Source organism: Pholcus phalangioides, unplaced genomic scaffold (genome assembly GCF_987345545.1).
Source record: "Pholcus phalangioides strain wild (caught in Gottingen) unplaced genomic scaffold, Ppha-v1.0 ptg000012l_1, whole genome shotgun sequence".
NCBI lineage: Eukaryota > Metazoa > Arthropoda > Arachnida > Araneae > Pholcidae > Pholcus > Pholcus phalangioides.
This window is the reverse complement of record NW_028301605.1, coordinates 7,675,405-7,700,000: the sequence shown is the minus strand read 5'-3', so window position 1 is coordinate 7,700,000 and position 24,596 is coordinate 7,675,405. Positions and strand designations below refer to the sequence as shown.

The window sequence follows — 24,596 nt, the reverse complement described above, 5'->3', positions numbered from 1 at the left end:
GACAGACAGAAACGAGCGACCGGCATAAGATTTTTCCGCTTTTTGTTGTTTCATTCACATTGAATAGACTGATATATATCTTCTAGACAGGAAGTACTTCATGTATCTTATGAATAAGAAGGAGTAGGTATTGATGGTGAGAAGGGTTTACTGTCGCAACGGTGGTTCAGTGGTAGAATGCTTTCCTGGGTTCGATTCCCGGCCGATGCATACGTTTTAATAGCCGGTTAGTATGAATTTTTAGTAAATACGATAGAGACAGACAGAAACGAGCGACCGGCATAAGATTTTTCCGCTTTTTGTTGTTTCATTCACATTGAATAGACTGATATATATCTTCTAGACAGGAAGTACTTTATGTATCTTCAGAATAAGAAGGAGTAGGTATTGATGGCGAGACGGATTCACTGTCGCATCGGTGGTTCAGTGGTAGAATGCTCGCCTGCCACGCGGGCGGCCCGGGTTCGATTCCCGGCCGATGCATACGTTTTAATAGCCGGTTAGTATGAATTTTTAGTAAATACCATAGAGACAGAGAGAAACGAGCGACCGGCATAAGATTTTTCCGCTTTTTGTTGTTTCATTCACATTGAATAGACTGATATATATCTTCTAGACAGGAAGTACTTTATGTATCTTAAGAATAAGGAGGAGTAGGTATTGATGGCGAGACGAATTCACAGTCGCATCGGTGGTTCAGTGGTAGGATGCTCGCCTGCCACGCGGGCGGCCCGGGTTCGATTCCCGGCCCATTTATACGTTTTAATAGCCGGTTAGTATGAATTTTTAGTAAATACGATAGAGACAGAGAGAAACGAGCGACCGGCATAAGATTTTTCCGCTTTTTGTTGTTTCATTCACATTGAATAGACTGATATATATCTCCTAGACAGGAAGGACTTTCTGTATCTTAAGAATAAGAAGGAGTAGGTATTTATGGCGAGACGGATTCACTATCGCATCGGTGGTTCAGTGGTAGAATGCTCGCCTGCCACGCGGGCGGCCCGGGTTCGATTCCCGGCCGATGCATACGTTTTAATAGCCGGTTAGTATGAATTTTTAGTAAATACGATAGAGACAGACAGAAACGAGCGACCGGCATAAGATTTTTCCGCTTTTTGGTGTTTCATTCACATTGAATAGACTGATATATATCTCCTAGACAGGAAGGATATTCTGTATATTAACAATAAGAAGGAGTAGGTATTGATGGCGAGACGGATTCACTGTCGCATCGGTGGTTCAGTGGTAGAATGCTCGCCTGCCACGCGGGCGGCCCGGGTTCGATTCCCGGTCGATGCATACGTTTTAATAGCCGGTTAGTATGAATTTTTAGTAAATACGATAGAGACAGAGAGAAACGAGCGACCGGCATAAGATTTTTCCGCTTTTTCTAGTTTCATTCACATTGAATAGACTGATATATATCTTCTAGACAGGAAGTACTTTATGTATCTTATGAATAAGGAGGAGTAGGTATTGATGGCGAGAAGGGTTTACTGTCGCAACGGTGGTTCAGTGGTAGAATGCTTGCCTGGGTTCGATTCCCGGCCGATGCATACGTTTTAATAGCCGGTTAGTATGAATTTTTAGTAAATACGATAGAGACAGAAAGAAACGAGCGACCGGCATAAGATTTTTCCACTTTTTGTTGTTTCATTCACATTGAATAGACTGATATATATCTTCTAGACAGGAAGTACTTTATGTATCTTAAGAATAAGGAGGAGTAGGTATTGATGGCGAGACGGATTCACAGTCGCATCGGTGGTTCAGTGGTAGGATGCTCGCCTGCCACTCAGGCGGCCCGGGTTCGATTCCCGGCCGATTCATACGTTTTAATAGCCGGTTAGTATGAATTTTTAGTAAATACGATAGAGACAGAGAGAAACGAGCGACCGGCAAAAGATTTTTCCGCTTTTTGTTGTTTCATTCACATTGAATAGACTGATATATATCTCCTAGACAGGAAGTATATTCTGTATCTTAAGAATAAGAAGGAGTAGGTATTGATGGTGAGACGGATTCACTGTCGCATCGGTGGTTCAGTGGTAGAATGCTCGCCTGCCACGCGGGCGGCCCGGGTTCGATTCCCCGCCGATGCATACGTTTTAATAGCCGGTTAGTATGAATTTTTAGTAAATACGATAGAGACAGAGAGAAACGAGCGACCGGCATAAGATTTTTCCGCTTTTTCTAGTTTCATTCACATTGAATAGACTGATATATATCTTCTAGACAGGAAGTAGTTTATGTATCTTATGAATAAGGAGGGGTAGGTATTGATGGCGAGAAGGGTTTACTGTCGCAACGGTGGTTCAGTGGTAGAATGCTTGCCTGGGTTCGATTCCCGGCCGATGCTTATGTTTTAATAGCCGGTTAGTATGAATTTTTAGTAAATACGATAGAGACAGACAGAAACGAGCGACCGGCATAAGATTTTTCCGATTTTTGTTGTTTCATTCACATTGAATAGACTATATATCTTCTAGACAGGACGTACTTTATGTATCTTCAGAATAAGGAGGGGTAGGTATTGATGGCGAGACTGATTCACAGTCGCATCGGTGGTTCAGTGGTAGGATGCTCGCCTGCCACTCCGGCGGCCCGGGTTCGATTCCCGGCCGATTCATACGTTTTAATAGCCGGTTAGTATGAATTTTTAGTAAATACGATAGAGACAGAGAGAAACGAGCGACCGGCAAAAGATTTTTCCGCTTTTTGTTGTTTCATTCACATTGAATAGGAGACAAGCTGATGCCAAGGACATCGGATGTGAATTCTTCAAGCTCCTGAAAGAAATGGAATATTAAATATTTGTCATGTTGTTTACTTAAGATTATGTAATATCGATGTAGATCTTCAATCCCTGATTCGAACGACATCAATTTCGGCCAGCTAACCCCAGTGGGTACAAAGAAAACTATTATGGTGCTAGCTGGTGAACGATGCGTTGTGTGATGATGATGAGTTCTTGCGCCGCCATGTTTCTTTCAACGTGTTTCGCGGAGAGGTGAGAGCCTAAATTGAAAGTCAAGCCTGGTTGATACCTAGACTGATTCGCAATTGGTCGCTGCGGAAAGAAATGATGGAAAAAATTTATTTACTCATGTTCAACCGTAGATTTTATTGAATTATTATACTTTTTATACTCGGATATTGCCTTGTTTTCAAGGCTACTACTTAAGCCTAAATTTTCCGCACTTAACGAATTCGAACTCTCCGCATCTGAAGATAAATGGGAACAGGATGAAATTTCGTTTGCTGAAAAAAGCTATTAATAGCGCAACGGGCGAAAACATCAGGAAAATGGCAGCAAACCTTCAAGAAAAGAAGGCGATAGTCACTATCGAAGAAAAAAATGATTCCGCTACACATTCTGAGGAAGAACCGCAACACGGTAATTATGCCTTTGATGCTGCCAAGGAAATATGGACGACACTTACTGACCTCCGTACGGACAGGAATGGAAAAGATCGACCACGAATACCGCAGAATGAACAAAAAACCCTGCAAGACCAATTAGTTTCTTTCATAGATGCCACTGGAGACCTCTGGTCCACGATCGTTAAGTCGGTAGAGAATGGTAATGGCAAGATTCGTAACCGTGTGCCATTGGGTGTGCAGAAGAAGTTACAGAAACTTTTGTCTGCTCTTGTGAGCGAAATCGCCAAAGATGATTACAAAACAAGGAGATATACCAGCCTTCCGCAGAAAACCAATGAGGACGTCACAGCAAAGATAGTGCAAGTGATGGACGGTGCCAGCGACTTTTCAGCTACCACTACGGTTAATTGTGAGGATAAGGCTTCGTCACTAACCACACACACCAAAGCATCTTACACCGACGACTCGTAATAAGCAAATAGCACTGAATCCAATAGTGCTCTTGGGTAAGAGAGTGATATTAGACTTGAATACCATATGTCAAGATGATCACTCTTCCTCCCGAAAGACGAATGATGTGCCGTATATAGCAGATGACTCCTGGCCGCGAAAAGAAACACCTGTCGTCCTGAGGAAAGGCGACAGTCATGCAAAGAAAATACGGGACAGCAGTACTGAGAAATGCGACGAGGATCCGCCAGTGCGGAATGACAATGTAACAGCTGAGCCATGGCCAGTACTACCTGGGACATCAAAAAATAACACATATTTTCATTGCTCCCTACAGAGAGACGGAAATGTGAGAACAGCTTGTACAACTGCTGAGGTCACTGGTATGGGCATCGATGATTATTCTCAGAGCACCTCTCCAAAGCCGCGAGCAGAAACTGTTCTTCCCCAATCACACGAACTTCTGGAAACTACGGCTCACGAACGGGAACAGTGGGACTCAAGTTCAAGCAATAAACAAACAAACTTCTGGTTCCCTGGACTGCATGATCAATACATTATCGTGGACGAATGGTGCCGCAAGCAAGCAACACCTAGTGACAAAGTAATGTATAGCGAGGAGGAACAACAGAACCCAAGTCCTTGCAGTGAACAAAGTAAAACTTGGTTCCCTAGTCATGGTGATGAGTATTCTATCGTAGAAGAATGGCGCCGCAAACAAGTAACATTTAACGACAAAGTAGTGTACAACGACAAATCATTCACTAGGTTGAATGATACTCTCACCAGTAGTCGAAGGTCATTATCCACCAAACTTCGAAGTGAGAGTCACCATGCTAATAGGACTATGGCCAAAACAAAGCCATCAAAGAATCATCGATACCGTTATTATAATTTTTGTGGGTCTACCAATGTAATGCCAGATCGTAGGTCGGTACAGACTGGATTCAGCCGCATTCAGAGAGAGGCGCACTGGCGGTGCCAAGAAAACCAGTGGCGTCATTCCAACCCATATGTTTCCACTGAATATGGGCAGACGGGATGCAAGGCAAGGCGGTGTATCAACTGTTGGATGATGAACATGGCACATCAGACGGCAATGGACATCAATCATAAGGTAATGGGCCTAAAATGCTCCTCACACCTGTTAGTGTGTGGCCGGCGTGGTCTAGTGGCCGGGAGTCGGAGTTGCTAAATGTGAAAAACAGTGTCTCTCACAAGACTTATAATACCAAGTGAAACACTTTTGATGCTTCTAACGGACATCAATATCATTCAAATAAATCTTGATCGAGCCAAGGCGGCCAGCTACTTACTCGAAGTAACAGCAAATGGTCAAAATATCGATATTATGATGATACAAGAACCATGGGTTTGGCGCACGGAGCATGGCTATGAGCTAAAGGGTCTTCCGACAAGCTGGCCACGGTGGTTATCGCAAAACGGTAAGGCTGCAATTGTCATTAGGAATACCTGTATCCATGGGGCTTCTTTGGAAACCAAAGAAAATTCAGTGGCAATTCAATTACATGTGGATGGAGAAGAACTTGTCCTAATAAGTTCTTACTCGTCCCCTTACAAGAACTTATACGAGGTCATACAAGAAATGGAGGAAATGATCACGAAGAACTCAAAACATAGAATCATTATATCTTCTGATTGGAACGGCCATAATAGTCTATGGGGTTATGATGATAATAATGAAAGAGGTCAGATGATACTAGATCTCATTCTGGCGAAAGATTTAATTTTGTTGAACGCCGATAATAAGACACCCACATATGGCCACACAGGAAGCTATGGATGGCCCGACTTAACCCTGACCAACTCTCCAGTGCTGGCACAAAATATAGAGTGGTACGTAGGGGAGGAGACGACACAGAGTAGTCATTCTTATATCCATATGTCTATAAAAACGACTACCATGACTACAACAAGAAGAAGTTATCGCACCACCCAAAGAAGGCTCCAAAACTTTACAGGATATCTTAAAAATTGCATTCCAGACCAAATAGCTAATATTAAGAGATGTTATACTTCACAAGACCTGGAGAAAGCGACGGAATCCTTGTTCCAAGTACTGACGACGGCGAGTGACCGGACACTTCTTGCAGCCGAGACCAATGACAGAGTCAATGACAAAAAGAATCAGTCAAAGTGGTGGAACAGAGAGTTAGAAATCGAAAGGAAACATTCAAGAGCCTTGAAGAGGCGTTTCCAGAAGGCATCAGAAGAGGACAAACCCAGGTTGCGGGCGATGTTTTGTAAACACCGGGCGATGTATACAAAAATGGTACGTTAAACTAAGATTGCGTCTTGGAGAAAGTCATGTGAAGATGCAACGGTGGTTTACGGCACCAACTATCGAGCAACAATGAAAAGTAAATCTTTTCCCCAAGTCATGATGGGGAAGACAGGTAACGAGACAATCCTAGAAGCGGCCACCCGACAACTTCAAACAATATATCCAGATGTCCCAGTCTCTTCAACCCAATCCACACAAGATTCTCATGAGGTAGCAGCACATCCTGACTCTCCTAGATATCGTGATAGACCAATTTCCAAATCAGAGATAAGAAGGATTATAGACAATTTAGACAATAACAAGGCGCCAGGATTGGATAGAGTGAATAATCGAATGACCAAGGCAATCAACAGATCCTTTCCAGATCTACTACACACCTTATTCAACAAGTGCTACTCAATCGAATGTTTCCCGAGTCATTTTAAAATCGGAAAGCTCCTCTTATTTCTTAAAAGAGGCCGTAACCCCAATGACTTGAGGTCATATAGGCCAATATCTTTACTCTCCTCTGTTGGTAAAATATTGGAGCGAATTACAGTTCAGCGCATCATGTATTACACGGAAAGGGTTGACTGGTGGCACATTCATCAGTATGGGTTCCGACAAGGCAAATCAGCTGAGATGGCTTTGGAAGATATGATGGTAGAAATTAAGTCTCAGCGAGACAAAGGAAACGATGTAGCCGTCATATCTCTAGACATTGAAAGTGCCTTTGATAACATAAGGTACGAATCTATCCTTCGCCGAATCGTGGAAATGCCTGTCCCTCCACAGCTCAAGGCAATTTTGTGTGACATTCTGCACGATCGACAAGCTGCGATTGTGACTGACGCGGGATCGACTACTAAATATCTGCAAAAGGGAGCACCACAAGGGTCGTGCTCGGGTCCTCTTTTATGGAATCTAGTTCTCGATGAGCTGTTGAAAATGGAGTGGCCAGCCAATATCCGTGTCCAGGCCTTTGCCGATGATATACTTGTTATTGCGTCTCACCAGACGATCAAAGGAACTGCAGAGCTAGCGGAAAAGGCGCTCCAATCCATCACAAATTGGTTATTATCCCATAGCCTTTGCCTGTCGGCGAGCAAAACGAGATTTCTCTGGATCTCAAAGAAGCGCCCCCCCATCGATTTGGATGATGGGAAAGACAATAAAAAGAACTACGGTATTGCAGTATCTAGGAGTTTCCATTAGCCAAGATCTCAAATGGGAGTCCCATATCCAGAAAATGAAGGATAAAGTTGCTGCTACCCTGCAGAAGATGCGACTTATGGCCGGAGCAAAGTGGGGCATTAATCAAGAAATGCGCAGAATCCTCTATTTGACGGTGGCAGAGCGAACTATGGCTTACGGTGCGTCAATCTGGTGTGCATCGCCTCAGGTACAGCTTTCAAACAGACTGAACTCAATTCAGAGAGGATACCTGTTGTACACCTCAGGAGCTTATAGTACAACCCCGACAAATGCTCTCCAGACTATCTTGGGCCTCCCTCCGTTGAGCCTGAAAATGGAGTTTCTAGCTAAGTCGGCTCGCCTACTCCAGCTCCGCAAGACAGTCTCAACGACGGAAAATACATTGGATCCTCAGGCATATGAACGAAAAATAAAGGGTTGGTCATCCCACCCGTCAGTCGGGCTGCGGAACAGCCAAATACGTTTTGACGAACCAGAAAACGAAGGTAAGCTGCTTCAGTCATCCACACTTATATACTACACGGATGGATCAAAGTCGGAAAAAGGGACTGGAGCAGCATACGTTAAGACTAAAGGTAAACAAGTAATAGCCCGATGGTCGGTCAAGCTAAAGGATGATAACTCAGTGTTTCAGGCTGAGCTTTTCGCCATCTACAACGCAGTCTTAGATGCTTCTTTACATCGAAAAGCTGCCCTAATTAGATCTGACAGTCGCTCCAGCATACTGGCAGTCTCTAATCCTCAGTCTAGTCATGAAATGGCTAGGACAATAAGAAAGCTTCTCTGCAATCACACCAGAATAAGATTCTCTTGGGTAAAAGCACATACTGGCCAATGGGGTAATGAATTGGCGGATACCACGGCGAAGGAAGCTACCGAATGCGAAATCATTACAGGTGATCTGCTGCTTCCCGCATCACACGCCAAAGCAATCCTATGGAAGGATCTAATGAATAAATGGCAACAGAGGTGGGATGACAACACAGAGCCCGGTCGATCAACTCATAGCATCCTGCGACATGTAATGCCTCGGAACCATAAATGGTCACGTGAGATGATTATGTTCGTAACGGGCCATGGTCCATTTCCGGCTAACCTTCATAGGTTCAAATCAATCCCCAGTGATAAATGCTCATGTTTGGCCATAGGCACGCCTCTTCACTACGCAACTCTATGCCCCAAGACAACGGCTTTCCACTTCAGAGAGCCAGCTGAACATCTGCGAATACCTTGGCTTGAGTGCATCCTGAAGCGGGAAGATTCGAAAAGTAAAATACGTAAACTGGTCCGCTTTCTAGAGCAGCACCCTGAGGATATCAGAACTACAGTCCCGGAGCCAGAACCAGATAGAGAGCCACCTATGCCAGTTAGGATATCCACTAGACTACGACGTCAACTACACCCAGACAGCGATCTCGTACATCTGTTCAGAGAAGAGGAAGAAGAAGAGGAGACTGAGTAGTCGAGAATAGTTTGATCCACGCTGGCTTATCGAAAAGCTGGATACAGGCAAAGTAAAATTACTGACGAACGTCTTTGGACCAAATCAAACCACACGGTGCAGCGATTAGATCAACGCAGCAGTAGATTGACAGCTTTCATTGATGTGATAGATACTGATCCAATGAAAATCCCTGAAGAGAAGCAGATCACATTTATCAAGAACTATTCCCGATTATGACGATTATTATGTGATTTATAACCTGTGATTTACAATTGTGATTTATTTACAGAATCACCATTTTTCGATTACAAATTTTATACTTGTTTACTGGCGGGGTGCGTCATGGCGTGTGACAGAGCCTGGGTGTCTCTCGGTTCCTATCACTATCACTATCACATTGAATAGACTGATATATATCTCCTAGACAGGAAGCACTTTCTGTATCTTAAGAATAAGAAGGAGTAGGTATTTATGGCGAGACGGATTCACTGTCGCATCGGTGGTTCAGTGGTAGAATGCTCGCCTGCCACGCGGGCGGCCCGGGTTCGATTCCCGGCCGATGCATACGTTTTAATAGCCGGTTAGTATGAATTTTTAGTAAATACGATAGAGACAGAGAGAAACGAGCGACCGGCAAAAGATTTTTCCGCTTTTTGTTGTTTCATTCACATTGAATAGACTGATATATATCTCCTAGACAGGAAGGATATTCTGTATCTTAAGAATAAGAAGGAGTAGGTATTGATGGCGAGACGGATTCACTGTCGCATCGGTGGTTCAGTGGTAGAATGCTCGCCTGCCACGCGGGCGGCCCGGGTTCGATTCCCGGCCGATGCATACGTTTTAATAGCCGGTTAGTATGAATTTTTAGTAAATACGATAGAGACAGAGAGAAACGAGCGACCGGCATAAGATTTTTCCGCTTTTTCTAGTTTCATTCACATTGAATAGACTGATATATATCTTCTAGACAGGAAGTACTTTATGTATCTTATGAATAAGGAGGGGTAGGTATTGATGGCGAGAAGGGTTTACTGTCGCAACGGTGGTTCAGTGGTAGAATGCTTGCCTGGGTTCGATTCCCGGCCGATGCTTACGTTTTAATAGCCGGTTAGTATGAATTTTTAGTAAATACGATAGAGACAGACAGAAACGAGCGACCGGCATAAGATATTTCCGATTTTTGTTGTTTCATTCACATTGAATAGACTATATATCTTCTAGACAGGAAGTACTTTATGTATCTTCAGAATAAGGAGGAGTAGGTATTGATGGCGAGACGGATTCACAGTCGCATCGGTGGTTCAGTGGTAGGATGCTCGCCTGCCACGCGGGCGGCCCGGGTTCGATTCCCGGCCGATTTATACGTTTTAATTGCCGGTTAGTATGAATTTTTAGTAAATACGATAGAGACAGAAAGAAACGAGCGACCGGCATAAGATTTTTCCGCTTTTTGTTGTTTCATTCACATTGAATAGACTGATATATATCTTCTAGACAGGAAGTACTTTATGTATCTTAAGAATAAGAAGGAGTAGGTATTTATTGCGAGACGGATTCACTGTCGCATCGGTGGTTCAGTGGTAGAATGCTCGCCTGCCACGCGGCCGGCCCGGGTTTGATTCCCGGCCGATGCATACGTTTTAATAGCCGGTTAGTATGAATTTTTAGTAAATACGATAGAGACAGACAGAAACGAGCGACCGGCATAAGATTTTACCGCTTTTTGTTGTTTCATTCACATTGAATAGACTGATATATATCTCCTAGACAGGAAGGATATTCTGTATCTTAAGAATAAGAAGGAGTAGGTATTGATGGCGAGACGGATTCACTGTCGCATCGGTGGTTCAGTGGTAGAATGCTCGCCTGCCACGCGGGCGGCCCGGGTTCGATTCCCGGCCGATGCATACGTTTTAATAGCCGGTTAGTATGAATTTTTAGTAAATACGATAGAGACAGAAAGAAACGAGCGACCGGCATAAGATTTTTCCGCTTTTTCTAGTTTCATTCACATTGAATAGACTGATATATATCTCCTAGACGGGAAGTACTTTCTGTATCTTAAGAATAAGAAGGAGTAGGTATTGATGGCGAGACGGAATCACTGTCGCATCGGTGGTTCAGTGGTAGAATGCTCGCCTGCCACGCGGGCGGCCCGGGTTCGATTCCCGGCCGATGCATATGTTTTAATAGCCGGTTAGTATGAATTTTTAGTAAATACGATAGAGACAGAGAGAAACGAGCGACCGGCATAAGATTTTTCCCCTTTTTGTTGTTTCATTCACATTGAATAGACTGATATATATCTTCTAGACAGGAAGTACTTTATGTATCTTAAGAATAAGGAGGAGTAGGTATTGATGGCGAGACGGATTCACAGTAGCATCGGTGGTTCAGTGGTAGGATGCTCGCCTGCCACGCGGGCGGCCCGGGTTCGATTCCCGGTCGATTTATACGTTTTAATAGCCGGTTAGTATGAATTTTTAGTAAATACGATAGAGACAGAGAGAAACGAGCGACCGGCATAAGATTTTTCCGCTTTTTCTAGTTTCATTCACATTGAATAGACTGATATATATCTCCTAGACGGGAAGTACTTTCTGTATCTTAAGAATAAGAAGGAGTAGGTATTGATGGCGAGACGGATTCACTGTCGCATCGGTGGTTCAGTGGTAGAATGCTCGCCTGCTACGCGGGCGGCCCGGGTTCGATTCCCGGCCGATGCATACGCTTTAATAGCTGGTTAGTATGAATTTTTAGTAAATACGATAGAGACAGAGAGAAACGAGCGACCGGCATAAGATTTTTCCGCTTTTTGTTGTTTCATTCACATTGAATAGACTGATATATATCTTCTAGACAGGAAGGACTTTCTGTATCTTATGAATAAGAAGGAGTAGGTATTGATGGCGAGAAGAGTTTGCTGTCGCATCGGTGGTTCAGTGGTAGAATGCTCGCCTGCCACGCGGGCGGCCCGGGTTCGATTCCCGGCCGATGCATACGCTTTAATAGCCGGTTAGTATGAATTTTTAGTAAATACGATAGAGACAGACAGAAACGAGCGACCGGCATAAGATTTTTCCGCTTTTTGTTGTTTCATTCACATTGAATAGACTGATATATATCTCCTAGACGGGAAGTACTTTCTGTATCTTAAGAATAAGAAGGAGTAGGTATTGATGGCGAGACGGATTCACTGTCGCATCGGTGGTTCAGTGGTAGAATGCTCGCCTGCCACGCGGGCGTCCCGGCTTCGATTCTCGGCCGATGCATACGTTTTAATAGCCGGTTAGTATGAATTTTTAGTAAATACGATAGAGACAGAGGGAAACGAGCGACCGGCATAAGATTTTTCCGATTTTTGTTGTTTCATCCACATTGAATAGACTGTTATATATCTCCTAGACAGGAAGGACTTTCTGTATCTTATGAATAAGAAGGAGTAGGTATTGATGGCGAGAAGAGTTTGCTGTCGCATCGGTGGTTCAGTGGTAGAATGCTCGCCTGCCACGCGGGCGGTCCGGGTTCGATTCCCGGCCGATGCATACGCTTTAATAGCCGGTTAGTATGAATTTTTAGTAAATACGATAGAGACAGAGGGAAACGAGCGACCGGCATAAGATTTTTCCGATTTTTGTTGTTTCATCCACATTGAATAGACTGTTATATATCTCCTAGACAGGAAGGACTTTCTGTATCTTATGAATAAGAAGGAGTAGGTATTGATGGCGAGAAGAGTTTGCTGTCGCATCGGTGGTTCAGTGGTAGGATGCTCGCCTGCCACGCGGGCGGTCCGGGTTCGATTCCCGGCCGATGCATACGCTTTAATAGCCGGTTAGTATGAATTTTTTAGTAAATACGATAGAGACAGACAGAAACGAGCGACCGGCATAAGATTTTTCCGCTTTTTGTTGTTTCATTCACATTGAATAGACTGATATATATCTCCTAGACAGGAAGGACTTTCTGTATCTTATGAATAAGAAGGAGTAGGTATTGATGGCGAGAAGAGTTTGCTGTCGCATCGGTGGTTCAGTGGTAGGATGCTCGCCTGCCACGCGGGCGGCCCGGGTTCGATTCCCGGCCGATGCATACGCTTTAATAGCCGGTTAGTATGAATTTTTAGTAAATACGATAGAGACAGACAGAAACGAGCGACCGGCATAAGATTTTTCCACTTTTTGTTGCTTCATTCACATTGAATAGACTGATATATATCTCCTAGACAGGAAGTACAAACTGTATCTTATGAATAAGAAGGAGTAGGTATTGATGGCGAGAAGGGTTTACGGTGGCGTCGGTGGTCCAGTGGTAGAATGCTCGCCTGCCCCGCGGGCGGCCCGGGTTCGATTCCCGGCGGATGCATACGCTTTAATAGCCGGTTAGTATGAATTTTTAGTAAATACGATAGAGACAGACAGAAACGAGCGACCGGCATAAGATTTTTCCGATTTTTGTTGTTTCATTCACATTGAATAGACTGATATATATCTCCTAGACGGGAAGTACTTTCTGTATCTTATGAATAAGAAGGAGTAGGTATTGATGGCGAGAAGGGTTTACTGTCGCTACGGTGGTTCAGTGGTAGAATGCTTGCCTGGGTTCGATCATCGGCCGATGCATACGTTTTAATAGCCGGTTAGTATGAATTTTTAGTAAATACGATAGAGACAGACAGAAACGAGCGACCGGCATAAAATTTTTCCGCTTTTTGTTGTTTCATTCACATTGAATAGACTATATATCTTCTAGACAGGAAGTACTTTATGTATCTTCAGAATAAGAAGGAGTAGGTATTGATGGCGAGACGGATTCACGGTCGCATCGGTGGTTCAGTGGTAGAATGCTCGCCTGCCACGCGTGCGGCCCGGGTTCGATTCCCGGCCGATGCATACGTTTTAATAGCCGGTTAGTATTAATTTTTAGTAAATACGATATAGACAGACAGAAACGAGCGACCGGCATAAGATTTCTCCGCTTTTTGTTGTTTCATTCACATTGAATAGACTGATATATATCTCCTAGACAGGAAGGATATTCTGTATCTTAAGAATAAGAAGGATTAGGTATTGATGGCGAGACAGTTTCACTGTCACATCGGTGGTTCAGTGGTAGAATGCTCGCCTGCCACGCGGGCGGCCCGGGTTCGATTCCCGGCCGATGCATTATTTTTAATAGCCGGTGAGTAGGGAGTTTTATTAAATACTATAAACGAGTGAAAAGCATAAGATTTTACCGCTTTTTGTTGTTTCATTCACCTTCAATAGACTAACATATATCTACTAGATAGAATTTACTTTCTGTATCTTATGAATAGGAGACAGACAGAAACGAGCGACCGGCATAAGATTTTTCCGCTTTTTGGTGTTTCATTCACATTGAATAGACTGATATATATCTCCTTGCCAGGAAGGATATTCTGTATATTAAGAATAAGAAGGAGTAGGTATTGACGGCGAGACCGGGTTGCTGTCGCATCGGTGGTTCAGTGGTAGGAATGCTCGCCTGCCACGCGGGCGGCCCGGGTACGATTCCCGGCCGATGCATGCGTTTTAATAGCAGGTTTTTATGAATTTTTAGTAAATACGAGAGAGACAGAGAAAAACAAGCGACCGGCATAAGATTCTAACGCTTTTTGTTGTTTCATTCACGTAGAATACAGTGACATATCTATTCTAGACAGGAGCGCGTTTCTGTATCTTATGAATTATAAGCAGTACGTATTCATGGCGAAAATGTGTTGCTGTTGCATTGGTGGTTTAGTGGTAGAATGCTCGGCTGCCACGCGGGCGGCCAGGGTTCGATTTCCGGCCGATGCATCTACCTTAATATCCGGTTAGTAGGGTATTTTAGTAAATAATGGAAACGAGCGCAGCGTAATTTTTGAACGCTTTTTCATGTTTCGTTCATTTTGAATGCAGTAACCTATATCTTCTAAACTGGGACGAGAATGTTTCTGTATCTTTTGAATAATAAGCTATGGTTCTATCTCTCTCTCTCTCTCATGGCGATAACGTGTTATCGTCACATCGTTGCTTCATTGGTAGAATGCACGCCTGGCAGGTGGGCTGGTTTCGATTCCCGCCCGATGTATCCACTGTTATAGAAGGTTTCTAGAAGTTTTAGTAAATGAATAGTCAGGATATTTTTTAGTTTACGTCTGTTGTCATTAGGCAGTTTGCTTTATGCCCATTACATTATACCTAATAATTCTTTTTTGGCAAGGTATGTCGTGTGAAAAAAGAACTATTGGGCAATGTTAATAATATTTTGTATCTTGTCAATAAACAACTATTGGGTAATATTAGTATGTTTATGGATCGATTTTCATTTAGTATTCTCTGATATTTTCTTTTTATTCAAAAAGTGGCATATGCATGCCTGGTACTAGGATCTAAATGGTCAGTTTAAGGGGAGAGGATGAAATTCAGGAGCGTCGGGGAAGATCAGACCCATGATGCTTGGCTTGAGCTTCATGTAAAAATTCTGATTTTTGAATAATTTCTGGTGTGCTCGGGCGCAAGGCATAACGTACTCAGCTTGCTTGATCACTCATGGCTCGGCTCAACAGTTTTGATAACAAAGTTATATAAATTATGTCCAATGTCAGAAGTTTCAAAATATGTCGTTGAAAAAAATAAATAAACAACGAGTCTTGTTTTAATAACAGAAACAAATAAGACATCAAATTCTTGTTTCTCGGCCGAAAATCGCTACCTATAGTAATGACTAATATTCAGTCATAGACGGTCCCCAATCTGTATATACCACCTCGTCTTTGTTATCGAATCGCTAAAATCTATTTGTGGAAGCATGTAAAAAAATAAATGTAACTAAAATAATCTTTATCTTTCTTTCCACAAAAATCTCAGGTTTCCACTATTGGTGGACTTGCATTAAGGAGGAAACAATACATTTTATTGACAGAAGGAGCAAGAACAAAAACATTAAAGAGGTTTATACATTGATATACCTAAATATTTAACTCAAAACTTGCAAAATCCTTTAAGATAGGGCGGAACTTTTTCTGAGGTTCAATTTCTTTTTCTACAATGAGGAAAAGGAACCACCATATTTGTGCACACCGAGTCCTAACGGGTTATAGGTAACGAGGCATGCGTGTGTTTAATGCATCTATCCTGCATCAATTTGCACGCCCACTCAACTCAGAGTAGGCGTACTATTTGTCGTATTTTATTGTAATAGATAATGATGTTCATCTTGCCGATTAGTGATGGAACTAGATGGAATCAAAAGATATCATGTAAATAGTGACTCTAATTTTAGCTGAATAAGGACTGCTTTTAATGCTATGGCATTGCAACCCACTCAACCACATTGATGAAAAGTAAGGCGTGTTTTAGAGATTGGTGTAGAGATTTTCATCTATTAATTGTTTTTTAGATTCCACTGTGTCCAAAATTCTGGAAAAGTTAGTACTTCTTCTGAGACAAACTATGCAAAATTTCCGGAGATTACAATCATTTGAATTTAGCTAGGGAAAATGGTAAAAATATGAGTTTTTAATATATACGGAATATAAGAGATATTATGATAAAAATAAAGATTGTTTTGAGAATGATGCTAAAATGAACAGTTTATAAAAATTCCGTTTTATTTGTTCTTGTTCCTTCTATATGATATCAGACGTGAAAATTGTTCTCGATTTAGAAGATTTCTCCAAGGAAGAGCGTCAAACAACACAAGTTCCAAGACAAAAGTTTCCTTATCCTAACTTTAAAATTTCAATCATGTTAAAACACGCAAACTTCTACTTTGAGTATAGCAAGCATATAAAAAAAAATCAATTTTTTTCTTACGAAAAAAGTGTAAAAAAAATAAATTTTTCTCAATTTTTTCAGTATATATATTTCTTTTTCTTCCCGCGAAAGCATCATATTCAAGAAACAAATTTTCTTTGGACCGACGTAACAAAAAAAAAATGACTTGCTAAGGATAGCAATCGCTAACTCAAAAAAAGAAGATAAAAAAAATTTAAAAAAAATTTAGAATTAATTTTTTTTTCTCAAAAAAATGAAGGAGTTGATAAACTCTTTCCCATCCATCAAAAAAGACACTTGAAGAGTTTCCTCCGTTGTATTTATAACGTATGAAGGGAGAATCGCAAGACGATAGAGAGCCAATTGATCGCAGCTCGTCTGGGAAATTATAGGCTTTCGAGGAGACTTCGCCTGTAAAAATATACACCATTTTCTATATATATATTTTTTTTTTTATTGTCATGAAATAATAAGTTATTGCAGAGTTTCTTATATCATGAATTATTCAATATTTTACGGCGTTGAAAGCATGGGATAAAAAAAAAAAAAAAATTGGGATTGAATTTTGTAAAAGTAACTCTCTTAAATCGAGATGAGTTGAAATTTTTGAAGAAGTTTTATGGTATAGGGTTTTAAATAATGCGAAGCGTTATGAAATTACGAGTGTGAACGTGATGAAAATAACGCAAGATTATCGATCATAGTGCTAGAATCAAATAAAGACCATGTGGAATTGAAGCGTCGATGCGTTAAAGCTCACCATTTCTAGCGTGAAGAGTACTTTGCTTTGGAGTCTTTTAATACGGAGGCTGATACTGGATTAAATTTTTGGTTTTTCCTAGTTTAAAAATTGTCTTTGATTATTATTCATTTATTTTTATTTTTTTGTGCGAAGGCTATATTTATTCGTGATGCGAAGACATGCTTTATATCCGAGTTCGGAGGATGTGAGGTTCAGAAGCTTCTTATTCGAAGCAGGTATTTTTCTGTAGTCCAAATGTTAGATGCATTTCAAATTCGAGTAATACACTGAAGTGCCAAAAGTCATGGGATACCTCTTAATATTGTTGCACTTCGCCGGGTAAAAGGATGTCCCACGCGATATTAAGAGGTATCCCATAACTTCTGGCACTTCAGCACTGAAGTCATGGGGCACCTATTAATATCGTGTGGGACCTCCTTTTACCCGGCGAAGTGCAGCAATATATCCCATGACTATTAGAACTTAAGCACTGAAGTCATGGGATACCTCTTAATATCGTGTGGGACCTCCTTTTACCCAGCGAAGTGCAGCAATATATCCCATGACTATTTGAACTTAAGCACTGAAGTCATGGGATACCTCTTAAAATCGTGTGGGACCTCCTTTTACCCGACGAAGTGCAGCAATATTCCATGACTATTAGAACTTCAGCACTGAAGTCATGGGATACCTCTTAATATCGTGTGGGACCTCCTTTTAATTGTCGAAGTGCAGCAATATTAAGAGGTATCCCATGACTTTTGGCACTTTAGCGTAGTTGTTTTTGTGTTCGAAGGCAGGTATTGTATTGCATTCGAAGACTGGATGCTGTTGTTTCTAGCTAGAAAGAGACAATTGCTTTGCTTTGGAAGGCTAGATAATGTTGTTCCTAGTTCGAGAGATTTGGTTTTCAAGACTGTACGGAAAAACTTGGTTAATTCGAGACTGGTTAATTTGAAATTTGGATAACTCCGACATTTACGAATTAACCCTGAGTTTTCTATCTAATTTAATGTTAAAATTTCTTGTTTAATTTGAATTGTTTTCGAATGTTTTAGATAATTCGAAGTTCGAAGAAAAAATCAGGATTTTTGTATGAGCAAATTTTGGAAAAAATCTCGGAAAAAGTCTACAAGAAGTCAGATTTTGCTTTTCTCCACCAAGTTGTCAAACAAAAAATCTTTAAAGACAACTAAAAATTTGAAAATTCGGATTCTCTCTACTCTTTGATAATTTAATGAATTTTTTAACATTGTTCAGCTGGAGTGCGCGTCGAGCGTTTGTACCACTTAATACCGATTATGGTGTTTAACCTATGAATCAAGGTGTACTAATCAAAATGTGAATCAATTTATTGTCATCAAGAGTATGGAAAGTATCGGAAAATACAAATGTTTTGTGTAATGTGTACATTGCCTTGAAAGCATAAGAGTAATAAGCAAGATTTTGAAAACAGTTTTATGATAGATGATCATGTACTGTTTCCGTAAATCAGACTTTGAACATGGTCAGGGAATTCAGCAGTGATGTTGATTCCACAACAGTGGTATAATGCAGCATCTAAGATCAAATATTATGATTATAAATTATAAAAAAAAAAAATTATAAACAGTTTCGTAACTGATAAAAAAGTTTTAATGACTGATAATTAGTTGCAACTCGTAGTCATTTCACGGATCCAGGATAGATTAATTGGACAATTTGAATTTAGGTTAATTAAAACGTTTTTCTAGTGACTTTGGACTGCGAATTAATTAAGTTCGGCTGTATATTATTTTAGCGTTCGAGCGCTAGATATTGTTGTCTCTTGTTCGAGGGGGATTTTTGTTTTCATACCGAACAGTAGGACATTGTTCTGCGTTTGCATGATTTCGCCTTCAAAGGCTGGATTTAGTTTCTAGCACGAGGAAATTATTTTTTTCGTTCGAAGAATGATGATTTTTCTGGCTCAAATTAAGGGATAATTATTGATTATTATCAAGATATTGTTGTGCGTCCGAAATTTGAATATTGTTTTTTCATTATGGGGAAAGTAATCTTTCTCCGCTGATTATGAATAATAGATGTAACCAGATTCATAGACGATATGTTTTGAAGTGTTATGTTTTTATTGTCAAGAATCTAGATATTTTGTTGTTTCTAGTTGTCAAAGGAAGGTATTATGATTAGTTCGAAGTGTGTACAATTTCACGAGTGAAAAAAAAAAATGTTGAAGTGGTGATCGATCCACAGCTGCACTTCTCAAGTTGGAAAGCTAGTTTAGTTTGATCATTTTAGTCTCACCACGGTTATTTTCTGCACACGAGAGCTAATTCGACCGGGCTCACAATTTATTGCCGATTCTGAACGGCAGGATCACGGTTTATACTGATCGAGAGGTTGGTGCGCTAACCCCTCGATGGGGGACTCCCTGCGGTAGCAATCTCTTGCTGTGGTCATGTCACCGTTTCTGTTGTACCCAGGGCCGTCTTAAGAGTATCATGGGCCATCGGGCCAAATGATTTTTCTTAGGCCCTACCTGGAAAATTCTCGAAAATCTCAACCAGATCTCATTTTTGTGATGCCCTTTTTTTCTTGAGGCCCCCGGGCCGTGCCCGGGTGGGCCCATGCGTCAAGACGGCACTGGTTGTACCCCTGTGTCAGAAAAGTTTTCTGACGAGGACGATCCGAGTATCGAACTCGCGACACATCTAAACATCCTTTGGTACTTTAGGCGAGTATGTTATGGACCTGGGCTACCGCGCCCCCTAGCTAGTTTAGTCTAATTTTTAAATGATAATTCAAGTTTTGAATCTTTTCAGGCTATTCTAATACAGAGGTCCGATTTCGAATCTCAACTGGAAAAGAAAAATGGAATGAAATCAGACCGCTAAATCTTCCATAGAAAAAGCAGATTTAAGGAATTTATAAAACATTAGCATCCATTAAAAAATTTCAAGGTGTGAATTTTATGGAGTGATGTCGGCCAAAGCGGGGTATGGGTGAGAATAACCCGCCTTCTTTAAGTACCACACGATATATTTTGCATATTTTCTTTAACATTAATTTCTTGTACAAGTATTCCAGTTACATCATGATTTACGAACTGATATCCATAGGAAAAAAACTCTTCTAGTGAAAATCTTTCGTAAAACTTGAAAACATATTCAAAACTTCTGTTTTTGAGATTATTTACAGCACTGATGAATACTAATTAAAAAGACAGACATTCATTGGAACGAAATACATGGAAGGTTATCAATTTTTACAGAGAAAACAATATCTTCTAATTATTACTCTTTAACATGTCACGGAAGGGGATGTAAAAACCGCATTAAATGTTGCCGCGGAAATCATCGGAAATAATTAGCGGAAATAAAACGCCTAAAACTGGGAAAACACACAAAAAGAGTATTTACAAAGGGGGAAACTTTAGGAATAAATTACAAAACTCTCGTGCCCAAAATTAATAAATCAGACCGAGATTCCAGTTATAGCAGCAATAATAATAAATACGGTGAATTTTCATTAAGTTATTGCTTATTAAGTGTTTTAGTAAGTCGAGCGAGGAATTGAAAATTATTCCATTTTTATCGTGAGTAAGACTAATCTTACGAGTTAATTCGCCCAGTCACGACAATTTCGAATCGCTGTTTGCGATGATAAACTGCTGAAAGCGTAAGAAACGTAATTTCTACGATTCTTTATGCGTATTATGTATGTATATGAGTCGGGAGAGAGAAAAAACATAGGCATATATCTTGTCATGCAAACACGCAAAGAAATGCGTTATTTTTTTTTGTTTCAAAATCAGCCATGTTATTTTCAACATCATTTTTTCCCCTTCATGATTTATTAGTGAAGAAACAGAAATTACGGGAAAATTTTTCTTTTAGCATATTTTGCTATTGAATAAAGAAAAGCTTCGAATGCATTTTCCTTTCCGAGACTTTTGGTCTCTAATTTACAAGAATTTCTATTACGAGATTATAGAGGAAGCACGGGGAAAATTTTTCTCGGAATTAATTTGCAAGCACACGAATGGCATTTCGGTGTGTAATATATTTCGTTTATGTTTTCTTAAGATTAACAGCAAGAAGATGCAAATGACAATTAGGAATCCAACTTCCAAAAGTGCTTCGTAATCACCATCATCTTTCGATTATTGTTCTTAAGAATAGGCAGAAAAAATATTCTATTCATTTCAGTATATAAGGACGTTGCATGTTGTATTTAGGATCTGTAATTTTGATTGTTTTTGATACTGAATATATATAAAGTATTGATTAAATATTCAAATTTTAATTATTTTTCGACATGCTATTATTTTGTGTTTTGAGTTATGCTTTGATGAACAATTTTCCAGATAGTCCTGGACATTTTAAATTGTATATGCTTAATTGCAACCATACCATAATTGTATAATTTTGAATATGTATTCTAATTATATATTTTTGATTAATCATCAATGTTTTGAAAATCCGTTGTATTATTCATTATATGCTATAACTGTTGTTCGCTTAAATGCTCATTTTGTAAAATTTATGATGATAAGGGGCATAATTTGTGATAAGGACATAGTTTGGTTGTGTGAGAAGCCATGGAGGGTATTGGTTCTACAAATATTTGTAGTAGGAAATGTAACACCTAAGAAATGTAAAATACAACATTCATACTCAGTATTTGATTACTTATCAGCTACAAATAACTTAGTTTATTCGTTGGGTACTTGCATTACCTCCCTTCAGAAGTCGCCAAAATATGGCAACCTCGTCACAACATAGGAAGCGATACACATATACTGAGAAGAGGAGGTCAATTTGAATCTTCTTTAGTCGAGGCATCACTGTATTACTATTAAGATAGAGACTTGAATGAAGAGCCTTTCAATCTCAGATGAAATTGAATGAAAGGCATGGAGCAGTTTGCATCAGCGCCCGTGAAACAAATAATTTCAATGAGATGGTCAAAAAGCCAAGCAAATGATTATACTTGGATTTTGATCCCAGAGGAAACAACTGGACATGGGCAGATAGGAATTCACATGGTGTTAGTTAGACCGATATAGTATCTTGCAGGCAACAGCAATCTTGCATATGATAGGATAGCAAATACTCACTAAAGATTAGGAAATACCTTGCATGCTTGCGTAGAAAAATTGTATAAAAAAACAGACTTTTTGCCGATTAACATTACGCATAATTATGCACGGCAACAATTTTGCCACCGACTAGCTGAGTGAATGCGAGTAAGAAGTGTTCCGTCACGTGGCATAAAAGAGTCCACAAGTCAAATTCTAAAAGTTGATGCAGCCTATGGGGGGAGTAATTTTCAACAATAAATGAGCTGCAAATGGGTCGATCATCCGTGAACCGCGGAATAGCAAATCTCTCCAAACACTGAAGCATCGTCATTGAGACATAATAGACAGACTGTATATGCAGGCAAGTCCTAATTCGGCCTTTATCTCATTAACCGTTCGTCGTAGAAGTATGGTTGCAATTTAAGCATATAAATGGAAAGAACAACATAAACTAACGGACAATGCTTTTTCCGAGTGCAGTAGTGTTAGTAGAGTTAGGAGTTTAGAGAGTTTACCCATCAAAGTTAGGAGTCTAACTTTGATGCTTCCGAGCAAAATCAAGTCAGGCCTTTCTATTCTTAACGAAAATCAAAGGATTCTTTGTGGATCTTCGACCAAAAAGACGAGCTTTATGAAGAGGTCACTTGATTGCAGAGACACTGATACAAACTCCATGAACTGGCTTGGAATGCTTGGTTTATCTCCACTGCACTTTTCGGCGGATTCTTTACCGAATGTTGTTTTATCAAGCAATCGATTCTGGAACAAGTTTTTCTTGAGCGAACAGAACCAGACTTTATGTTTACCTCACCACGCGGTTGAAAGCGCTTCCAAACATCACATATTGTCGATTTTGGAACACTCAGAAGTTTAGAAATGGAAATGCAGCTTTGTCCATCTTGGGAAAGTTTCACGATCTGTTCTTTTGTTTCCAGAGAAATTTATCTTTCACAAGGCATTTCCCTCACCTCCAAAGTTGCAAGAAAAACGTTTTCAAATTAAAAGAAAAATTCACTGTCCGAATTTTGTTGAGCTTTGAATGAATTCCTTTCGGGGAGAGAGCAGCATATTATATATACCCTTTCTTTTCCTATAACATTAACTCAGTCGTAAGAGTTACTTTGATATACGTCATACAACGTAATTCCGATTTGCATGACATGATTTGCATTTCATTTAGAAGGAAAATAAAAAACAGATCGTCCGATATTTTTTTTTGAACACAACTGTACACTATTCATGATAAAACCAACGGATAACGAAAAAAAAAGAGTACATTATAGTTTTTTTGAGACCAAAATACACAGAAAAATCAAAATTTATGTTCAAAAATATCTAGCGAACTATGCTCGGTTCCACAGTCTTTTCGAACGGCAAAAGTTGTCTAACGCGATAAGAATTCAAACTGTGATACTTGAATGAAGAACCCATAATCCTTAGTAGAAGATTCAATGCCACAAACTTATGATCAACACTCTCTTCCTTTTGTCAAATTCAAATAGAAGCAAAACCTCGAAAAGATCCTGAACGAATTCAGTTTCAAGAATACAGGGAAAGTTCAAGCCCTAGGCTTTACCGATCGAAAAATATGATCGAATCTTTTCTCCATCCAAAAGAAAAAAAGCAAATAAATATACACAGTAAGTACTGTATAAGAAACTGTACTAGGCTATTCCTTAACTCTTTTCCCCTATTCCGCTAGTTCGTGAGAAACGTGATTTTAAACCGGATTGGATTGGAAAAGCGCGTAAGAATAATGATCACCCCGGAAATAGAATAGAAAAAAATATATATATATATATTGAACCTTCTACTGGATTTGGAATGGAGGAAACGGATGCGGAAAACGTAGGAGAAGAAAAAAAAACCAAACTTTTCCACTGATTTTTCTCCAAGAGTTTTCGGTAGAAGTGGTTCGTTAAAGATCTCTGCTGTAATTTGGAGGTTTATATTCGTAGATAAAGAACTCCGTATGTGTGTTTTGTAGAGGTAAGTATTTGCTCTGGAATTTTTATCGGGGGGAAAAAAGAAATCCAATGTAAAGAACTGGAATCGTTTTCTTCAGTATTTGAATGGCATTTGAATAATACTAAACATATATATTTCGTAGATATGTTTTCCATTCCTTTCTTATATAGAGCGTATACGTCTCCGATAGAGTTGAGACAGATATGTTGTCAGTATCGTAAGATATCTCCCGGGATGAAACTCACAAACATCCGGCAGTT

General features: G+C 40.2%; 1 protein-coding gene and 21 non-coding genes across 22 annotated transcripts; all 22 read left to right on the top strand.

Annotated features, from left to right (window-relative positions):
- The first annotated feature begins 412 nt into the window (after positions 1-412).
- Positions 413-483, top strand: TRNAG-GCC (transfer RNA glycine (anticodon GCC)). The gene has a single exon. It is a non-coding gene; the product is annotated as a tRNA-Gly (tRNA).
- Positions 484-958: 475 nt separating this feature from the next.
- On the top strand, positions 959-1,029 carry TRNAG-GCC (transfer RNA glycine (anticodon GCC)). The gene has a single exon. It is a non-coding gene; the product is annotated as a tRNA-Gly (tRNA).
- Positions 1,030-1,231: 202 nt separating this feature from the next.
- On the top strand, positions 1,232-1,302 carry TRNAG-GCC (transfer RNA glycine (anticodon GCC)). Its single transcript has one exon. It is a non-coding gene; the product is annotated as a tRNA-Gly (tRNA).
- A 732-nt stretch (positions 1,303-2,034) lies between these two features.
- On the top strand, positions 2,035-2,105 carry TRNAG-GCC (transfer RNA glycine (anticodon GCC)). Its single transcript has one exon. It is a non-coding gene; the product is annotated as a tRNA-Gly (tRNA).
- A 5,265-nt stretch (positions 2,106-7,370) lies between these two features.
- Positions 7,371-8,798, top strand: LOC149079250 (uncharacterized). Its single transcript, XM_089240422.1, has one exon. The coding sequence runs from the start codon at positions 7,371-7,373 to the stop codon at positions 8,796-8,798; it is 1,428 nt and encodes a 475-aa protein (XP_089096548.1).
- Positions 8,799-9,273: 475 nt separating this feature from the next.
- Positions 9,274-9,344, top strand: TRNAG-GCC (transfer RNA glycine (anticodon GCC)). Its single transcript has one exon. It is a non-coding gene; the product is annotated as a tRNA-Gly (tRNA).
- Positions 9,345-9,546: 202 nt separating this feature from the next.
- Positions 9,547-9,617, top strand: TRNAG-GCC (transfer RNA glycine (anticodon GCC)). The gene has a single exon. It is a non-coding gene; the product is annotated as a tRNA-Gly (tRNA).
- A 456-nt stretch (positions 9,618-10,073) lies between these two features.
- TRNAG-GCC (transfer RNA glycine (anticodon GCC)) lies at positions 10,074-10,144 on the top strand. Its single transcript has one exon. It is a non-coding gene; the product is annotated as a tRNA-Gly (tRNA).
- A 202-nt stretch (positions 10,145-10,346) lies between these two features.
- On the top strand, positions 10,347-10,417 carry TRNAG-GCC (transfer RNA glycine (anticodon GCC)). Its single transcript has one exon. It is a non-coding gene; the product is annotated as a tRNA-Gly (tRNA).
- Positions 10,418-10,619: 202 nt separating this feature from the next.
- On the top strand, positions 10,620-10,690 carry TRNAG-GCC (transfer RNA glycine (anticodon GCC)). Its single transcript has one exon. It is a non-coding gene; the product is annotated as a tRNA-Gly (tRNA).
- Positions 10,691-10,892: 202 nt separating this feature from the next.
- TRNAG-GCC (transfer RNA glycine (anticodon GCC)) lies at positions 10,893-10,963 on the top strand. Its single transcript has one exon. It is a non-coding gene; the product is annotated as a tRNA-Gly (tRNA).
- Positions 10,964-11,165: 202 nt separating this feature from the next.
- TRNAG-GCC (transfer RNA glycine (anticodon GCC)) lies at positions 11,166-11,236 on the top strand. Its single transcript has one exon. It is a non-coding gene; the product is annotated as a tRNA-Gly (tRNA).
- Positions 11,237-11,438: 202 nt separating this feature from the next.
- On the top strand, positions 11,439-11,509 carry TRNAS-GCU (transfer RNA serine (anticodon GCU)). The gene has a single exon. It is a non-coding gene; the product is annotated as a tRNA-Ser (tRNA).
- A 202-nt stretch (positions 11,510-11,711) lies between these two features.
- Positions 11,712-11,782, top strand: TRNAG-GCC (transfer RNA glycine (anticodon GCC)). Its single transcript has one exon. It is a non-coding gene; the product is annotated as a tRNA-Gly (tRNA).
- Positions 11,783-11,984: 202 nt separating this feature from the next.
- Positions 11,985-12,055, top strand: TRNAG-GCC (transfer RNA glycine (anticodon GCC)). Its single transcript has one exon. It is a non-coding gene; the product is annotated as a tRNA-Gly (tRNA).
- Positions 12,056-12,257: 202 nt separating this feature from the next.
- TRNAG-GCC (transfer RNA glycine (anticodon GCC)) lies at positions 12,258-12,328 on the top strand. Its single transcript has one exon. It is a non-coding gene; the product is annotated as a tRNA-Gly (tRNA).
- A 202-nt stretch (positions 12,329-12,530) lies between these two features.
- On the top strand, positions 12,531-12,601 carry TRNAG-GCC (transfer RNA glycine (anticodon GCC)). Its single transcript has one exon. It is a non-coding gene; the product is annotated as a tRNA-Gly (tRNA).
- Positions 12,602-12,804: 203 nt separating this feature from the next.
- On the top strand, positions 12,805-12,875 carry TRNAG-GCC (transfer RNA glycine (anticodon GCC)). The gene has a single exon. It is a non-coding gene; the product is annotated as a tRNA-Gly (tRNA).
- Positions 12,876-13,077: 202 nt separating this feature from the next.
- Positions 13,078-13,148, top strand: TRNAG-GCC (transfer RNA glycine (anticodon GCC)). Its single transcript has one exon. It is a non-coding gene; the product is annotated as a tRNA-Gly (tRNA).
- Positions 13,149-13,604: 456 nt separating this feature from the next.
- TRNAG-GCC (transfer RNA glycine (anticodon GCC)) lies at positions 13,605-13,675 on the top strand. The gene has a single exon. It is a non-coding gene; the product is annotated as a tRNA-Gly (tRNA).
- Positions 13,676-13,877: 202 nt separating this feature from the next.
- On the top strand, positions 13,878-13,948 carry TRNAG-GCC (transfer RNA glycine (anticodon GCC)). Its single transcript has one exon. It is a non-coding gene; the product is annotated as a tRNA-Gly (tRNA).
- Positions 13,949-14,257: 309 nt separating this feature from the next.
- TRNAG-GCC (transfer RNA glycine (anticodon GCC)) lies at positions 14,258-14,329 on the top strand. The gene has a single exon. It is a non-coding gene; the product is annotated as a tRNA-Gly (tRNA).
- The last annotated feature ends 10,267 nt before the right edge of the window (positions 14,330-24,596 follow it).